This window comes from Pteropus alecto, unplaced genomic scaffold (genome assembly GCF_000325575.1).
Source record: "Pteropus alecto unplaced genomic scaffold, ASM32557v1 scaffold113, whole genome shotgun sequence".
Taxonomy (NCBI): Eukaryota; Metazoa; Chordata; class Mammalia; order Chiroptera; family Pteropodidae; genus Pteropus; species Pteropus alecto.
The window spans coordinates 5,469,618-5,489,172 of record NW_006433949.1 but is presented as its reverse complement, the minus strand read 5'-3'; the positions used below and the strand labels follow the sequence as shown (position 1 = coordinate 5,489,172).

At 41.2% G+C, this 19,555-nt stretch overlaps 1 protein-coding gene across 9 annotated transcripts in view; it reads left to right on the top strand.

Annotated features, from left to right (window-relative positions):
• The window catches only part of CIT (citron rho-interacting serine/threonine kinase), a 145,991-nt gene that overhangs the window by 69,749 nt on the left and 56,687 nt on the right, over positions 1-19,555 (top strand). For all 9 annotated transcript variants that reach the window (XM_025044529.1, XM_015586835.2, XM_015586836.2 and 6 more), the window contains 9 exons: positions 418-523; positions 1,409-1,552; positions 2,828-2,947; positions 7,277-7,447; positions 7,720-7,770; positions 8,293-8,346; positions 10,467-10,607; positions 12,506-12,631; positions 16,130-16,225. In XM_025044529.1, the coding sequence (XP_024900297.1) occupies positions 418-523; positions 1,409-1,552; positions 2,828-2,947; positions 7,277-7,447; positions 7,720-7,770; positions 8,293-8,346; positions 10,467-10,607; positions 12,506-12,631; positions 16,130-16,225 (1,009 nt within the window). The remainder of the gene's footprint in view (positions 1-417; positions 524-1,408; positions 1,553-2,827; positions 2,948-7,276; positions 7,448-7,719; positions 7,771-8,292; positions 8,347-10,466; positions 10,608-12,505; positions 12,632-16,129; positions 16,226-19,555) is intronic.

Genomic DNA, 19,555 nt, shown 5'->3' with positions numbered 1-19,555 from the left:
GCAGGGACCTTGACATCTTGTTTACTGCTATGCCAGTGCCTGGAGTGGGTTCTGGAACACAGTAGGTGCATAGTACATACCTACTGAGTAAGTGACTGAAGCCCTTAGCGGGATGCTGCGTTTCATGCTTCTTTGGTGGGTCCTTTTGTGATCATTCCACCTCATATACATGGAACCCGAGGCTCGGAGAGCCTGAATTGTTGCCGCAGGTCGGTAGTGACTGACTTTACATCCAGGTTCACCTGCTTCCAGAGTTCTTGCTTCCTTTCACCTCCCTGCCTCATGGCCTTGAGGCCATTAGACACTCTGCTAACAGCCGCAGAACTCCGGAAGGTCCCTTGTCTGTGACAGAGTTTTTGAGTGCATCTTTCCAAGCCCACCTACTTGCCACCTTGACATTGGTTTTCTTCTATCTAGGTCTGTTGTGTCGGGCCTGGACTCCCCTGCCAAGACTAGCTCCATGGAAAAGAAACTTCTCATCAAAAGCAAAGAGCTGCAAGACTCCCAGGACAAGTGTCACAAGGTATTTATTTCCACAGCCGGCCTCTCTCCTTGCTCCAGGATCCTCCCGTCAATATATGCCAAGGGAGCCGCCTGTGGCCGCTGCTGGCACTGAGCCACCTGCTCCCTCCCTCGCCGAAGTCACGCCTCTGGCAGCTCAGAGAGAGATGAATGCGGGCCTTGACGTTGCTGTAAATCCTTTAAATCTTAACCAGAGGAGGCCCTGGATTTAAATCGGCCGGTTCCTCAGCATGGCCCAGCCAGATGTCTGCTTCTTCCGGCAGGTGGCGTGGGTCCTCACCTGTGGCCGAGATGCAGCCCATCTGCTTTGAGTGATGCGAAGTCTCTCTTCCTAGTCTTTAAAAACTCCTGCTTATGTAACTGTGGCCACGGTGTTGGTTATGCTCAACGTCTCTTAACACTCACTGTTCCTGCCTGGGGGCAGCTTTCTGGGAGCTCGTAAAAATCACTGCTTGCCTGGGACTCTTAAGAGTGCAGACGAATACGTATCTCCTTGCCCTGTCCTGGATTTGTCCTCTAGATCTTTGCAAGGAGATGGGGGGGATCAAGATGGATTTGGGATAAATTAAAGTGACGTCTGCAAAAACCCAACCCAACCAAAAAAGCAAACAGGTGAAAAAAGATGATTGTGGCTTCCTTGCTCACTGGGTTAGAGAAGTGATCAAGTGTGAATCGAGACTTGAATGAGAGGAGTGACCTAGCATTGGTGACAATCCTTACGAAGATCTGTGTGCTCCCTGGCGAAGAAACAATGGTATTTCCATCCTAACCTTTGGCGAAATAGCACTAGCCCGGACCACCAGGTGGTTTCGGAGGGTGCTTGAGATTTGATTGCTCCCAATGAACCTCCATGGGCCTTTTTAACCTGTCGATGTGTTTATTTCAGATGGAACAGGAAATGACCCGGTTACATCGGAGAGTGTCAGAGGTGGAGGCTGTGCTTAGTCAGAAGGAGGTGGAGCTGAAGGCCTCTGAGACTCAGAGATCCCTCCTGGAGCAGGACCTTGCTACCTACATCACAGAATGCAGTGTGAGCCTTCCCCAAAGTCCCCTTCCCTTGGAGGTGGCACTTCCTGTTGTGTGTGTCTCATCCTGTTTCATGACAGCTTCATGAGGCACATCACAGCCAATGGCAGGACGTAGAGAGAGGGAGAGTCCAGAAGTGAGATCTGTGATTTGCAGAGCAGAGTGAGCCAGGCGAGGGGTTCCAGAGCAGTGAGACTGGGCTCTAGAAAGTCCGGGTAGGCCGCGGAGCTTGGAGGCGGACGTAGTCGTCATTGCAGCGAGTCACAGAGAGCCCTGACGTCTCCCATCCCAACTTCTCTGGTCCGCATTATGTCTGACATGGTCAGCCTCGGGAACCAAACTCACAAATAAGTGCAAGAAAATGTGTTTGGAATCTGCCTGAAATCAATTTTCCATTGCCTACTACCAGCGTAGCAACAAGAAAACTAAGCCTCTAAAACCCAGACCCTCTGTCATTATTTACCATGTGGCTTTTTTTTTTCTTTCCTTCACAAGAATAGACTGTCTTCTCCATTGTCTCGTTAAATTTTTCATCCAGGTGTTTTCTTAATGTGCCCAATTAAACAGTTTTAAGAAGTTTGAATCACACATTTTTCAAGTTTTTTGTTTTGTTTTTTTTTTTCACGAGGGAGAGGAAATCTATAGGACATGGCTAATTAAGAATAACTGCTATGTTTCCATTCCAGATTTGGCTGCCTTTCAGTGGTGGGTGAAGTTATTCAGCTATGTATTTCAGATCTATATTTCAGTGCCACTGAAGCATAGAGGGAACCTTATGGATGAAAGGTGTCCAGGAGATGTAAGCCAGGAAATGAAAATAGACTGCTAGGAGAGTCTTAAATGACAACTGGGCAGAGAATGCAGTCATTGCTACTTTGAAAGAGATGTATACTTGAGAGTCCTTGCATAACTGTTATTACAGAAAAGACTTTGTAGCCATCCCAATGGTGGTTATAATGGCTAAGGGATCATCCTAATTTTTAGTCCTGAACACACAAGTAAGTATCTGCTCCGACAGGTAGATATCTGGTGGTAGGAGACAGGTTGCTGTAGTTTCAGGCAAGATTCGTAAGGTTACAAGGTCGCGATGATGTTTCTTGAATCCAGGGGTTTTACAGGATGAAAACTGGAATCGGCAACCAACTGGAAGCTGTCAACTTTGGTCCGTCACCCGAAACTGTCTTGGCGTCTGTGAAGCGGCTTGCAGCTCCCTTAATGAATCTTTTCAAACAGAGCAGGATCCACAGGGCATTCCTATTAAAATTTTTGCTTTCTGCAGAGCTTAAAGCGAAGTTTGGAGCAAGCACGGATGGAGGTGTCCCAGGAGGATGACAAAGCACTGCAGCTTCTCCACGATATCAGAGAGCAGAGCCGGAAGCTCCAAGAAATCAAAGAGCAGGTATGACTGCCTTGCCGGGAGCAGGGCGGCCGGTGTGACCTCTGATTTCCAGAGAGATGTGTTTGAGAGGCAGAGAGGAAAAGAGACAGGAGAGTGGGGAGACAGAGAGGTATATAGGTCATTTGGAAACTTTCAATTCTCCGTGGTTTGTATAAACTGTAGAGTGCTTGTTCTAGCTCCTTTGAAATCTGCACCCCATAATGGCTACTGTGGCATAGGTTTAGAGCAAAGCTGGGCAAACAGCAGCCTCTGGGACGAATCTGGTCCACTACTTGTTTTCTATGGCCACAAGCTAAGAATGGGTTTTGCATTTTTAAAAATGGGAAAAAAAAGAAGAAGAATATTTCATGACATGTGAAAAATATGTAGAAGTCAAATTTTAGTGTCCATAATAAATAAAGTTTTATTGGAACACAGCCATGCTTATTTATTTACGCACTGTCTGTAGCTGCTTCTCATGCTACAGTGGCAGAGGGTGCGGTTGTGGCCAAGACGATGTGGCCTACGAAGCTGAAATTGCTTAATATATAGCCTTTTGCAGGAAAAGTATGCCATCCTCTGCTTTAGGCTATTAAAAAAACTTGAATATTTTTATAGCTTTTCAAATATACTTTAAATTTTTGAGAGAAGCCTGGATAATCCATAGGTCTACTTATGTAAAGAAATATTCTAGAAGTAGAGTTTGAGCAGTTAAGGCCGAGTAAGATTTAACTTGGCAAATCTGGGTGCAGGAAGCCATCCTGTGTGTTCGGAAGAGAGCACTGAGACCTTTAAAAAGCCCACTCTTTTTTTCCTCCCCTTTTCTAAAAGGGTTTTCTTTCTAGATGGTCCATTTTTATTTCACTGCATTGTTTCCTTTTTAGCATGGATTTTTCTGTCCTTTGAAGAAACCGTAAATAGAAACTTTAATGAAGAAATGACAATGTGCAATTGGGAAGTTGAATTATCAGCTGCCAGGCAACTCTCATTCACTTCAGAAAACCTAATGTAAACAGTGATGGAAATGAACATTTTTGTCTCTGGGTAGCACAAACTTAGCCATCTGGGTGATGCTAAATGAAATGTAAGAAGCTCTTGCAAATAATTTGATCCACTAACTATTCTTTAAAGGAAGAATTATTGTTTTGGGAGGGTTTTGTTGGCATAATCTGTTTCTCACCTTCATATTTTTAAATGATTGGTTAATATTCTCTTGCACAATAAAAATGTAAATATGCAGAGGAAACGTAGCAATCTGGTTATCAGGCTTCTGAACAACGATACTAATCTTAGAAATTTTGAAGGCCACGTGTGCAGTTTGAAAAATCTGCTTTTATAGTTGATTCATTGCTCCTTTATCAACAAAGTTTTTTTTTATCCTAAAAGTTTCAAGAGGTGGGATTTTTTTTTTTTCTCCCATTCGTTCAATGCGTTTGGAAATTTGCTTTTGGTGACATCCTGGGGGAAATGAAAGCTGTGTTTGGCCACTAGAGGGAGCAGCTGGTGTCCATGAATTCCATAGAAACAGAATTATCGGGACATTTTGAAAGGTGGTTAAGTTCAAAGAAATGTCTTTTGTGATTCATATCACAGTTGGCATGCATGTGGAGTTTTAGATTTAACGACTGCTAAAAGTTCCACAAAGAAAATTTCTTAGTTTCAGATTTGATTTCTCATCAGAAGAAGGATTTATTAAAATGACTTTTGATAAGTTTTGTGAGAGCAGGCTGTTTGCAGTCCAGAAAAAAAGCATTTCATGCTTTCAGCAAACTCCTAATATTTGGTTTGCAGCATGCCGATTCCTCCCAGATTTGGCATTTTTTTTGCCCCCACTCTTTATCTCGAAAGCTAATTTCTATACAACTATTAATTTTTTAATATTTTGCTTCTACTTAGCTACTCCCTATAGAGTATTTGGATTTGGTTTAAAGTACAAACATTTAAGAGTCTCACGTGATGGTTTGATTCATGCGTCATGACTAGCAGTTGCCGATTCCCCTTGGCACACTCCTCAGGACGGGAAACAGAAGTTTGGATAATATGGAAGGCATTCGTTGTCTCAGGATTTCTGATTGAATAGGACTATGTCTGATACTTCCTTTCCACAAAATTCTGACGCTCCATTCAGAAGACTTACCTTAGACAGGCTTCAAAAGTGACTCATGGTTCCCATCCTAATCCCGCTCAGCCGTGACTTATAATTCAGTCCGTGCTGAGATATGACAGCTCGCTCAGCTGTCCTTGGACACAGACCCGATGATCTGTCAGACTTTTTCTGAAGCAGGGATTTGGTTAGCTGTTGGGTTGATAAGATTGCCTTGAAGTATCCAGCATAATAACAGCGGCTCAACAAGTGAGGTAGACGAAATTCCTTTAGGTGCCTGTGGCAGGCTGGGTGCCCCAGGGGTTCAGATTGCTGGCAGAGATGTGGCCTGATTTTTGCCTTCCTCCCCTGGGCACCAACAGCTGAGGCAAGAGAATCGTTGAGGGGGATGAACAGCCGCTCTGTCCTTGCTCTTGCCAAAACATGAAAATTATATTCCCTTCTCGCTGACACAAGTTTAAGAAAGAAAAGGGAGCTTGAGGATAAAAGATGCCCAAGATTTTCTCCCAGCTCTGCTTTCTCCACACTTTGGTATTTGTGGCTGTGGGTAGGGCTCATGGTACTTTTGGGTGCCCATAAAATGATAAAAAAAAAAAAACAACAAACTTTTTTTTTTTTTACTTTAGAAGAAAGAAATTGAGCTTTCAGATCAAAAAACTTTTCATAGATAATATTAGTGTTTTGGACTTTATATGAACACAGTTATAAAATATAATTTTCATTTTATTTCTCTATCTATCAATCAGTTAATTAATTATGGAGGAAGGCGTCCAGGAAGCCGCAGTACTCAGGGCCACAGAAATCAGAATGCGACCCTCGCTGAGGGTTCTAGAAAAACCCCAAGTCGAAGATGTATTGTCTCCCATAATACATAATGGCTCACGTTCCGCTCTGGGTTCAGATCACCGCGAGCAGGTTGTAAAGCCCTTGGGTTTTATCACCCCGCATCACCCACTTAGGGTGCACCACCCGGGAAACCGGTTCCCCCAGGACTTCTAAGATTGGCCTTCAATAACAGTATATTTTTGGGTGGAGTGAAATGAGACCGTGCTTTACTCTGGGGACATTTTTTTCCTTTCCAATGATGTAGAGAGAGGTGTGCTTGCATGAAAACTACCCAATCTTCATAGGAATATCACCTCTCCTTTTGTGTGCACTGAGGGGACTGCCTGTTACAATAGGATGAAAGATTTACTCTATACCCTGTTATTTACAAAGCCCCATCCTTGCTCTGTTGATACCTCTTCAATTATTACTTGGGTGAATGGATCTTAGAGATATTCACTGTGTATCGTGAATGTCAAAGACAGTCTGATTCAATTCCTTATTCTTTTCATTTTATATACCACCCCCACCAGGCACCTTGGGTTGGATAAATGCTCATTCATAATCTTTATATGTATAAACTTTGATTTTGCTAACAAAGAATTTTCAAAACCATTGCCCATTTCTTCTGGTAAATCCAATTTTGAAAAATCTCATTTCATATGTTCTGTTTTGATCTTAGAAATGCATTTTAGAAAAGGTCAGGCTGTTTGGATCACTTTAAAGGGTTTGCTTGAGGGAACAAGATAATTCTTTCTCTGGAATTTTTCTCACACGTTATTTTGACCAGAGCCAGAGTATTGTGACTCTTCCAAATTTCAGGGTGACTTGCTTTTCAAGAGCATTGTTAAGTTTCATCATTCAGTTTTGGGCCCAGAAAAATTAATGGTGAGAAACTGACATGATGAGTTTCACCTTCCAAGATTCTTTCCATCAAGATTTCCAATTATCCCCTTGTGCCATCTGAAAGGTTAATTTTAAAACTAGTACCATATCTAATTATGTTAGGAGCACATGACTTCTAAAGGACAAATCTATATAAACGATTACCCTTGGAGGAAAGCTACACATAAGCAGTTTATCCTGGTTGTTTAAAGAACATCCCTTCTAGCTTTCCTGTGTTACAGATGCTTAGAGGTGTTCTGCTTATTTGTGGTATTATCTGCTCAAAAGATTTTATTATAGGCACATGCGTTCCAAATGGTGTTACTAGTGATACAGATTCTGCATTAAAACAGTTTAAAGATTTAATACTTTGTTCCCCCTCTTCGTCCTCCCACACCTCTCCCTTTTGCCCATCTGTCAACTCACCTTCTGTCTAGGTCTCCTCTCTGCCAATCTCTTCAATTTTCATCTTCCCTCTGTGGTCAAAGTATTCTTTTAGGAGTTCTGAAGTTCACCTTTCTGCCGTTGCTCTTTAGGAGTACCAGGCTCAAGTGGAAGAAATGAGGTTGATGATGAATCAGTTGGAAGAGGACCTGGTTTCAGCAAGAAGACGGAGTGATCTCTACGAATCCGAGCTGAGAGAGTCTCGGCTCGCCGCTGAAGAGTTCAAGCGGAAAGCCACAGAGTGTCAGCATAAACTGATGAAGGTAGCTAGCCACCAGCCAGCAGGGTGTTTAGGGGGTAGAGTCATGGGTGATCTTAGCAAGAATAAAGGGAATACTAGCTTAATGAGTATACATTTGGGAAATAATCGGATACCCTGGAAAGCCTCTGGTTTTTCTAGAAGATAACCTATTTATTATCATCATCCGCATTATTATTTTGGTCACAGAGACCAAGAAAGTACAGCAGGCAGTGTTATCTATTAGATTTTAATGTTCTCGAGACTTCCCATTATGGTGTATCTTTTAAATTACAGGCTAAGGATCAAGGGAAGCCCGAAGTGGGAGAATATTCCAAGCTGGAGAAGGTATTTTCCATTATTGGTATTGCTGTTTTTGGTAGATAATCTTTTAAAAGTTACTATTAGTGGCCAGTCACTGGGGAGAATACTCTTGCAATGAATAGAGAACTTTCGTCTAGGTTTATTTTGATGGTCAACTTCTAGGTGGTCACTTTTAGTTTCAGCTATGGTGCTAAAAGGCATAACGGACACCTCATTTCTTGTCATGCCTGCTCAGGGCAACAAATAAACCCAGACTCTTTGTAAAACATTTGTGGAAATTCTCATTGTTTTAAGGTGCTGGGCGACTTTGGTTCTCTTTTTGCGGTTTGTATGTTGCTGGTTCTAGAGAAATGGTCAGCATGGAGGTTTGCACCGGGACACCTAGTCTTTTTGGATAGGCCACTGTTCTTCCTCTCCCTTAGTAGGTACTGGAAAACAAAACAAAAAGACCCCACAGAAGCCTCAAGGAAATAGGACTGCAATAAACGTAGCAAGATCTTAATACTGGTTTATCTTTTGCTTTATTTCCTGGGATTTTAATTATAGATTAATGCTGAGCAGCAGCTCAAAATTCAGGAGCTCCAAGAGAAGCTGGAAAAGGTAAGCCCGAAGTGACTTTTTGGGACCTTAATTTCTGTTTCCAAATACTTTACTTTGCCTTGTTCTAGAGCGTGAGAGATGAAAGAAACAGAATTAGTCACCCAGCACTGAGGAAAATGAAGGGGGAGTGAGCTATTACCTGAAAATATGAGAGTTATGAATATACTTTTTCCTTTTGAGATGTGTCAGCAGTGTTTATTTTTAAAAACCAAGCTGTGTGAGACTCTCAAGTAAAAGTTCTAATTATACTATGACAAGGCTCAGGAAGCCGGCTCCCTCTCCCTTCATGGGGCCAGGCTCCCCAGTTTGCACATTTGTAAAGAGATGCATGTGTTTGTCACGGCTCAGACTGCTTTCAATCAGAAACTCTGTGGGCAGCATTGCTGGAATGTGGGAGGAGCCGTGGAGTCATCTTGTGGTTGGGGAAGGGGGTGGGTTTGGTTTACAGAATCCTGCAAAAGTTCGTGCTAGTCGAACACTGGAAATGCTAATGAAAAGGCCAGAATGAATGTGGTTCTCAGACATGCCTTGTGAATGTTTGTGAATGTGTTTACTGGCTTAGTTTAACAGAGCCCTTTCTTATTTATTCTTCTTTTTTTTTTTTAAGTGTGTTAAAAGACACATAACATTAAATTTACTATCGTAACCATTTTAAGAGTACAGTTCAGTAGTGTTAAGTATGTTCATATTCTGCAAAGAATCTATAGAACCCTTTTATCTTGCAAAACTGAAACTCTATACCTGCTACACACTAATTTCCCCTTTCTTTCCCCCAGTCCTTGGTAACCACCTTTTTTCTATGGTTATGACTGCTTTAGATATTTCACATGAGTAGTATCATACAGTATTTGTCCTTTTGCAACTGGCTTACTTCACTTAGCATAATGTCCTTGAGTTTAATTCATGTTGTAGCATGTGACAGGATCTCCTTCTTCAAGGCTATGTAATATTCCGTTGACTACATACCACATTTTCTTTCTCCATTCATCTCTCCTCTTCTTACCTATTCTTGAGCTCACTAAAGAAAACCTGTACTGCCCTCTTTCAGTTAGAAGCTTGTGTGAAGACTCATGTTTTCGTCTAGAACCGTGGTCTCCAACAGAGGTCTGATGTAAGCCACAGGTGTCAGCAATAGCTGTAATTTAAAATTTTCTAGTAGGCACATTAGAAAGAGCAAAGAGAAACATTGGTGGAATTATTTGAATGATATAGTTTATTTAAAATAATATATCCAAAATATTGTGGCAGCATGTGTCACAAATAAAACATATACACTATTTCAGTTTTTAAATAAATTAAATTTAAATAAAATTAAAAACTTACTTTTCAGTCACACTGGCCACATTCTCGTGTTCCAGGGCCACATGTGGCTAGTGGCTCCCATTTTGGACAGTGCTGGTCTTGAAATTGGAGTTTTCCTGCAGTTCCCACTTTAAATTTTGTTTCTACTTTTTAAAATTTTAATTTAAAGCAAGTAAGTGGGAAGCTGTCGGTCTCTTAAATGCAGAGCTTTACTGTGATGCCGTAAGAGCTGCAATATAGTTAAGACCCAAATAAAAATTAACTTCAAAAGGTCTAGCTGTTTTTTTAAAAAATATGGATTTGCAAATTACCATGAACACAGTGATTGCTGTGCCCTTCGAAAGGTATTTATTTGAAGAAAAAAAGTTTAAATTGTAGTTTTTATCTTTGTTTTCTTATAAACGTAGTACAAATTCCCCATAGGAAAATTAGCAAATGAGGTAATTAAATATGGAGAAAATTAATGCTCTGATGTAAATACATTAATACCTGGGTAAATAAATCATTCTAGACTTTCGTGTTTGCATTTACTACGTTGCATTGAATCTGCGATGCTAGTGAAATTCAGGTCCATCATTATCTTATGTATGCAAAGAAGAAAATGCTGTCAATATTAATTGTAGGATGCATTCCAAATTCAGTAATGTTAATATATACATATATATCTAATGCATCTTAGATGAAGTAACAGAATAAAGCAAATGTTTATCTGTTTTGAAAAGTGGATATACTCTACATACTTACTGTTCCCTGATGTTTTCTCTTGAGAATATTGAATAAATTTGGCCATCTGTGTCCTGTTCCCTCTTTCCTGGTAGGCTGTAAAAGCCAGCGCAGAGGCCACCGAGCTGCTACAGAATATCCGCCAGGCAAAGGAGCGAGCCGAACGTGAGCTGGAGAAGCTGCAGAACCGCGAGGATTCCTCTGAGGGCATAAAAAAGAAGCTAGTTGAGGCCGAGGTGAGTAGGAGGCTTCTAGCCCGTGGCGGACTGACACTGGTCCGGGCGTGGCCACCTGCGAACAACTGTGACCGGCCTTTGGCTGTGCCAAGGGAGAGGAACCACACAGCCACCTCTTGCTTCTGTTGGGCCAAACCGCTTTCCTTTCTGCAAATATCTTTGAAATGTGAGAGGCTTGGAAATGTTTTCCCCAAAGGGGAAAAGAAGGATTTGTCATAGCAGCTTCAAGTAGAAAGATGTTTCGATAAAAGCTTTCCCTTTCTGTTTTTCCTCCGACTTGCTCACCTCTGGGAGGGCTTATGGTTACATAGATGAACTGTAACGCAGTCCTTGAGTTTTTCTTTTCCTTCCCTCTGTACCCTTGTTTTTCCTTGCCTTTTCCCCACAGTGTTAATAACATGTTAATTTTCAAGGCTTCAGCTATTACCTACCCGTGTGTTGATGACTTTCCAGATCTATATTTTTGGGCCTTTTCTCTCTCTCATATTCTTTGTTGTTGTTGTTGTTGAAATTGTTTACATATAATTATATAGGAAATGCTCAAGTGTCTCCTCATTGTCAAAAACTTAAACATTACTGAAAACTATACAATAAAAAGTGACATTTCCTTTTTTCTCCTCTCCACCTCCCGTAGCGCCGTGGTGATTGGTCTACACAACCGATGTGCCATAGTTTGATTCAACCGTCCCCCCTGTTGCTGGGCCTTCCGCCTTTCCCTGTCACAGTGCTGGCATGTCTCTTTGGGGCCATCCTCACCCACGTTTCAGGCAGTATTTCCCACTGTCCCCCCGACATCTTGACTGGGTGTCTGAACAGTGAATTGAATCTAAAAGGAACTGGGGCTCTTCCCCAACGAGCTGCGTTTCCCTCTCAATTTCCTCACGGCGGTCAGGGCCACCGTCATTCATGTAGCCACCCCAGGCTTGAAACCTTAACATCATCTCTGCTTCTCCTTGAACCCTGCCATTCAGTGAGTCACTCAGTCCTCTAAATACAGCTGCACGTCTCCCCCATCCATCCCCTCGCTAGCCATTTCTGTAGGTCTCAGAGTCCAGGCCCTCTTCCTCTTAGCTGAGCAAATAGTAACTTTTTGGACTTCTGCTTCCAGTCGCTCCTTCCTTCTAGCTAGCTCATACACCCTAAGACTCAATGGACCTCAGACAGGAGCTCGTCAGCACCCCCTGCCCCATCCCAAACCTTTCAGGGCTTCTAAATATCTTAGGTGCATCCCTGAGCCCGGTACATGACACTCAGCTATTTGACCCGAAAATACTCCCCTTTCACCTTTTCTGCTGTTACTCCCTGTCACTCCTCTTAAGCTGTAGCCACTCTGGGCTTCAGCCGGGGCCTAAATGGCTCTCGACCACCTGCGTGTTTCTGCGGATGTGCCGGCCTTTGTCTGAAAGGCCTCCCTCCAACCTCTTCTGCCCTCCACATCCCAGCCCTCTCCAAAGCCCACGTCTCTGCGACTCTTCCCCGCCACCTGTTGGGTAAAATGTCCTCTTTCCTGCCTACGACTTCCCGCAGCACTCTGTACCTATTTGCTGTATGGCTCTTCCCTCTCTTAACCTATATTATGTTTATCTGTGTTTGTCTTATCTTTTCCAAGGGCAGGAATTATGCCGGCTTCCTCTCTGTATTTTCCGTGATGCCTAGCATGGTACTTTTGCAGATAGTAGGCGCTTGGTAAATATTTGAATGAATGAATGCACTCTGGTAACCTTCACAGCTGAGTACTCGAATGATAGAGTCTTACTTTCTTCGCTGTTGCCGCGGGTGCCTGAGACTTCCCCTTCCGCCTCGAGTGTGTGCTTCTTGAGGGCTCTCTCCCTCGGCGCAGGCGTTATGCCCATAGCAGTTACTCCATTAAAATTCTCTGATTGATTCACGATCTACAGGAACGCCGCCATTCTCTGGAGAACAAGGTAAAGAGGCTAGAGACCATGGAGCGTAGAGAAAACAGACTGAAGGATGACATCCAGACAAAATCCCAACAGATCCAGCAGATGGCTGATAAAATTCTGGTGAGCAGGAACGAAAGTTGAAGAGTTAAAAGATAACAGGTTAGAGGTTGCAGAGGGAAGGGGGTCAAAAGAGGGGACGTATCTCCGCGTAGGTGAGTTAAGAGAAGCTTCAGTGTATGCGCCACATCAGAGGAGAGTGCGAGTAACCCAGTGTGGGACGTTTCAGCCCCGGTAACAGATCCGTAAATATTATTATTTTTTTGCTTCTGTCTGCTACGGCCTGACATTTTAAAATATGAAAGTGCATCCTCTGTCACTTCCGATAGATTTCTACAGTAGCATTTATGTGCTTCTCTTAGCAGAGTTTTATACGGCTGTTAACTTCGCAAGCCAATTTAAAAAGCCGTAGGGGTTTAGACCAAAACCCAGATCCTTGTTTTTGGAGGAGAAAGAAATTAGTCATGCAGAATTGTTTTTCTCAGTGTAGTATTTGTCACAGATCCATGTTCACCCACTCACTCTCTCTGCTACAGTTGATTGTTGTTATTATTATTTTTTCAATTTCCTTAGATGTAGCAGATCTTTTTTTTTTAGATTTGTAATCATCATGATTCTGTTGTTGGCTCTAATAACCAAATTAACTTAATCAAGGAAGGCTCGGGCGGTGTTTGTCCCTGCCAGGGTGGAAGGCAGGCGAACCTTTGAAGGACTCTCCTTGAATCTCAGTCCCAAAGCCAGGAATTTGGTGCCACTTAGTGATGACTCGGAGTCCGTTCAGAGTTCCCCCACCCAGGAGAGACTCGAGTAGTCGGCTGTTCCTCTCTACCATATGGAGGCGAGGTGGTGAGCAGGTTACTTCATCTCTCTCTCTCTCTGCATCACTTCTGGGAAATGAGTCACCAGCAACCATATGACCTCAGGAATGGCCAACTTATAGGTCTATACTTAATGCAAAAAAAAAAAAAAAAATCCTTCAAAACTTTACATTTCTATGTTTGTATATTTTCTTGAGCCTATGGATGCTCTTGAAGGAGAAATTGGTTGGATTGTTTTGCTTTGACACACAGTCTTCATATATACGTCTGTACACAAAGGCAAATGTGGCTGTTAGTCTTTCTTTTCTGTTCTCTTGTTCCGTCATCGAAGTTTCTCTTGGCGGTTGTCAAGTGTGTGAATTTTAACATGAGTGAGATTAGAACCCACCGAGATCCCACCACTGCTGTCTCTTGCTTGGTGCAAACAAAGTGGTTAAGTCTCTTGTGGTTGCAAAATGTTTCTCTGTTTACTGGTGATGTGTTCATTCATTCATTCAACAAATATTTAATGAGCTTCTACTATGTGCCAGGCACTGTTCTAGGAGCTGGAAATATAGCAGCAAACGACAGTGTTTGTGTAATAGGACTGAAGAGTTTGATCCAATACGTATAGAAAAGTTAACGTTTAAAAAAAATGACAACAACAACAAAAAATGCCAAACTGCCAAGAAGTCAGATTTTAGAATATCTGCTTTTCCAAAGGTTCACTTGCAATTAAAATGTAGGTATATAGAGTTCTATGTTATTCGATGATATGTTGTAAATTCCCATTCATATGTAGACCAGAAATTTGGTCTTAAAAGTTGTTAGTCTCAGGTATCTGAGTTTTGGACCTGGTTTTAGATTCTGATTTTCACTCCTGTGCTATCTTATGAGAACTGAAATTAAGATGACTATCAAGTGACTTCTAACATAAAGGAAAAGTAAGCAGATTTCTCTGTCTTAATCTATCTTGTCACCTGCTCGAGTACCTTTGCAGTTGTGACTTCATTTATTGGAAGGTGCCTTTTGCTCAAGAACCCTGCACTTAGGCTGCAAAATATCTAGGACATGGGCAGAGGTGGTCCTTAATGTCATCATATAATGATAATGCTTGGAAACAGATCCCAAAATGTCATTGTTTCAAAATATTTGCTATTCTGGCAAGAACTTTTCAAACAGATAATTGGGGTTCTCATTCATTATAGCAGTCTTTTGCTTTAATAAAAGAAGTCATTGCAGGAGATCTTTTAGTGTACACAAAGCCCTTAAAGTATGCTTTTATTAATTAAAGTCCTCTTTACGTTCAGTTTTTTATTATTATTATTATTTATGCCTACAGCATCTGGTCTTCCTAGGTGGTCTCCCATCCAAGTACTAACCAGGCCCCACCCTGTTTTAGCTTCTGAGATCAGACATCCGGCTTGTTCAGGGTGGCATGGCTGTAGACCATGGACCGTGGCTCCACTGGGGCGCAAACTCAGGACTTTCTGTGTGTAAAGCAGACTTGCTAACCGCTACACTATGGAACCATGTCCTAAGTTCAACTTTTCAAGATCACATCGGTTAGATTGCAACAGACCTTGAGCACCTGCTCTTAAAGCTGAACACTTCATTGGCCCCCCCAAAGCAAAGTCAACACTTGCAGACTTTAGAATTTCAAGAGCTTAATCAGTAACATTTTATGTGCATGCAAATTTGAAAGTGTTTTCTTCCCATTTCATGGACATATCCTGTATAATTTCTTCATTCTTTAAAATTCTTGTAATTACTTCCATTTCAAAGAAAAATTTCATAATACTGTGAAGAGATGAAAACTCGGAGTAACGACTTTTGTTATTAGTAATTAACTAATGGGTCCAGATTCATAAGAATTAATGTGAATGCAGATATGATATCTGCATTTAGAGAATGTTTCATTGAATTGAATGCTGCCTTTTATAGATCCGTTTATAATACATTGGCAAATGAATAGTATAATTTTCAAATGAATAACAATTTTGTTTAAAATCTGAATACTTAGAAGAATGAAGAGAACATTCAATCTGAGCTACTTATGTTACTCCAAATTCTCTTCCCATCTTTATTACATACGCATACATATTTACATCATTATTATTAGTGTATTTTATGTTCTGCTTTGTTCCCATTAGCATTGTATCATGTAAACATTGTATCATATGAATGTCTCCATGCACGTATTCCATGTACCAGTCAGTTAAAATGATCATTCCAAACTCAAAGTGTTTGAATTGTAACGTTAGTTTTGCTCCTTAGCTAGGGTTCTTGAGCAATCATTTTGTTAATGAGAAAAATACAAAATATTTTTTACCGTAATAATAAATTAACTTTAAATTTAAAGTAAATTAAAATTACTTTTCTCGTTTAAGGCTGTTATAATAGTGAAAATGGCCCGAGGCTCAAGGTAGTGGTCAGGGGCTTTGTGCTGTACTAAACTTTCAAATGTTGCCTTGTTACTCTTATTTCTCTATGCAGAGCTGAAGAGCTGTCTTTGTTTGACCTGTCACACTGACAGATTTCTGATCCTAGCCCACCAGCTGTGTGTGTCTATATGTGAATACTTGGACTTGGGAAACCCAGGGCCAAGGCTCAGTGGTGGTTTCCTTCCCAAGAGCCTTAGGGCTAGTGATGAAGGAACAGATACCTGTTGCCTGTGCCAAAGTCATGTTTCCTGTGACTGTCTAATGTACATTGGCTAGTCCCTGCCCTTTGCACACCTGACCATCTCTTTTTTTATGTCCAGGAGCTGGAGGAGAAGCACCGAGAGGCCCAGCTCTCAGCCCAGCACCTAGAGGTGCACCTGAAACAGAAAGAGCAGCACTACGAGGAAAAAATTAAAGTAACGGCACTTTCTGATCTTTCCTGGCATTCCTCTTGTAGCACCACATAGCTTCTCTCTCTTCCTGGGCACTTTGGGCCACTTCTTGCTAGTCCAAAGGACTGTCTGGGGTAAATGCTGTCCTCAGGCTCTGGTGGGAGGTTTTGGGGTGTTATCCAGGTGGACGCTTGGACGTCAGAGGCTCAAAAAATATTTAAAAAAAAAAGTCATCGCGTATCTCAGTTTTTTGACCCACTGTCGTTCAGTCCAAGATGTTTTAGATTTAGACAGATTTCGCCACATTTGTTGCTTTCAGTTTCTTTCTTCTATTTCAGACTTGGGATCCTTTTTTGTTTGTTTGTTTCAAGTATATCCTTGAAGACATTCTTTGGTGTAGATCTGCTGCTGACAAGCTCTCTGTTTTGCTTGTCTGAAAATGTCTTTATTTCATTCTTATTCTTGAAAGATGTTTTGACTGGGGATAGAATTCTAGGTTGGCAGTTATCATTCCACTGAATTTTGGTTTTCATTATTGCTATTGAGAAGTCGGCTGTCAGCCTAACTTTTGCTTTCTTTGAAAGTAATCAGTCTTTTTAAATTTCAGTTATTGTATTTTTTGTATTTGGTTCTTTCTCAAATTTCCTAGATTATTTAAGACCATTTTCTATTCCCTGCATTCATTTCTAAGCTTGTTTTATATTTCTTGAAATGCATTAAGCCTAGTATTTTATGATCTGTCTTGATAATTGCAATATCTGAAGTATTGGAAGGTCTGTTTCTGCTCTGTGGTTTCTCTTGGTTCATGGTGGCTGTCTCCTGGTGCACAGCTCATTTTCCTTGGAAAATTATTAATGAGAATTCTTTGAGATCTTAAGTGAAAATGTGTGCCCACCTTGAGGGGTGGCCCTGAGCTTTGATTTGTCTGTCTTCTTACCCTTGTAAGCTATTAAAAATGAAGCTCCAGTTTATTTGGTTTAGTAAATCCCTCAAGTTAAAAACAGCTTTGTGCCCATTTTACCTTTCTAGGTTTTATGCTTTCACTTAGATTTTAGTCTGTAATTTCTGATTCTCTTGCCAACTCTTAGGTGCTTTTGGGAAAATGTTTTCCGTATTTTATCCAGCATTGTAAGTTATTCTCTGTACAATAGCTGACCTAAATAATTTAGCCCACCATATAAAATGATACAATCAGTTATTATTTCAATTATTGAAATTATTTCAGTTTGATTATTATTAATAAATTCAGTGATCAGAAACAGATGCCAGCCTATTTATTTCCTTTTAAAAATCACATCACATTTTCATTATGATTTTGGACCAAGCCTTTAACTCATTTCTTATGTTCTTGAGAATCAGACATTGGGGATTACATCTCAAATATTGTTTCTTCCTTTTCCAAATCAGACAGTGAAGGAGGCTTTTAATTTTTATGATGATGCTGTTGTTGATTTGGTTGATATTCTCAAAGAGCTGACCTTTTTTGAAGAACCGAACATGTACGTGCTCCCACAGCATCGTCACCATTTACCACCCCGGCACCTTCTTTCTTTTACCCTTGGTGTTACTTTTGGTTATTTTTCATTTAAAAAAAAAAATAAATAAATAAATATATATATATAGGAAAATAACTCAAAGGTGACAATGATCCTCTACTTTAGTGCATTTTAAACTTTATATACCAATCCTTTTGGTTTGAATTCTCACTGGCTTCTAGACTTTTATCGTTGGAATAAACTAACTTTCAGACAATTATGAGAATGTATACAGTAGTCCATTGACACTATTGCATGATGAAAATAACCTTTTGCAAAATTCATTGTGATTTGTGTGATTATATTGACTTTCTTGTCAAAAAGCCATGTTCTGACTTAAATTGATTTAAATGTCTGCAGTGGAATCTCTCAAATACCTTGCTTCCTTCCAAACATCTTCTTGCTCATCCTCCTGCTAGTCTGATCCTATCAAAGCTGAGATGTGTATGTTCTTGGCAGAGACTTATTCCTTCAGGCTCGCCTTACCTCTTACTGGTGTGCGTCACTGCCAGAGCTGGGGTCTTGTTTTGAGCAGAGGCATCCTGAAAATGTGCTTTATTGCATTAGCACCTCGTAAAAAAGCATACCTGGCGTAGGTGTTACGTGGTCTCTGTTGCCTTCCAGATGGAAAGAACTTTGTTTTATAGGTCCTAGGAAAGATCTGTTTTCTTCTGTTATCCCTCCCGGAATTTTTATGAAAGCATTTCTTTTTAGCCTGTTCCGCTTTATGTTTTCCGTTTCAGGCTCTGTAAGGCCGCTTTAGTAATAATTATGATCATAGCCTAGATTCTATCCTTTTCTTGTTCATAATTTTAGAATCACACCCCGACATCTAAGAGAATGGGCCGCTTCTCCTATTGAGCATCTTCCCTCTTCCCATGACCCTGTCCTCCACCTTTTGTTCTTCTCCACCAACTCTCATTCTATTTTTTTCCATCAGTCGGTTCTAGTTTAAAGCCCTCTTTGAAATCCATTCTTTCCTTTCTTTATCTCGTGGCCCCCTCCCTGCTGCCTGGCTCTTTTTAGGGATGATGTCCCCATAAGCTACGAAGGTCCCTTCACAATAGGCATTGTGGGAAAGGCAGATTTCAGTCCCATGGGTGACCCCAATTCTTTCAGCTTTCTCCTCCGTGACAGATGCAGTTGGTGTTGTGCAGAACAGCAGAGTAGATTCTCGCAGATGAGAAACACAGCGTTGCGGTCAAAGGCTCGGACAAGTTATGATGTCTTCCTTTTTTTCCTTTTTGGCTTGTTTTGGCAACTGGTAGGGCTGCGTGTGTGCCTCGCAGAACATTAGATCAAGCTGGCGGATGGTGACACCATTGCCGTTTCATTTTTTTTCCTCTTGGGAACAGTAGGTGCTTACAGTGGTGTTCTCAGCACTGAGAACACATGATTTCTCTTCCCCTGGGGAAAGTTTCTCTTTCCAGTGACTTTTTTTTTTTTTTTTTTTGCATCTGGATCAGAGGAAATAACAGAGGAAAGAGGCATTTTTTTTCCTTTCTTTTATGTTGACTCTCCACTTACTTCATTGGTGGGGCAAAAAATCCTCTTGTCCCTGGCTGTTTCTGAACATCAGCCTTGGTCACACAGACTTTCTCAGGCTCCAGCTCTCTATCTCTCTGTACACAGCCCAGAGCTATCTAGATTAATTTGGTACAAATTAATTAAGAGCAAGTAATGCTCTGAAAACTCCTGGTGCACTGGCTATTGATAAAGTTGTCCCCAGGTAATGTCTGCAAATTATGAGATCTGTGGAGATCTATTTTTTTCTTCTCTAATTTTGGAGCCCCCCCTCCATTTTTGATAGACCACTCGG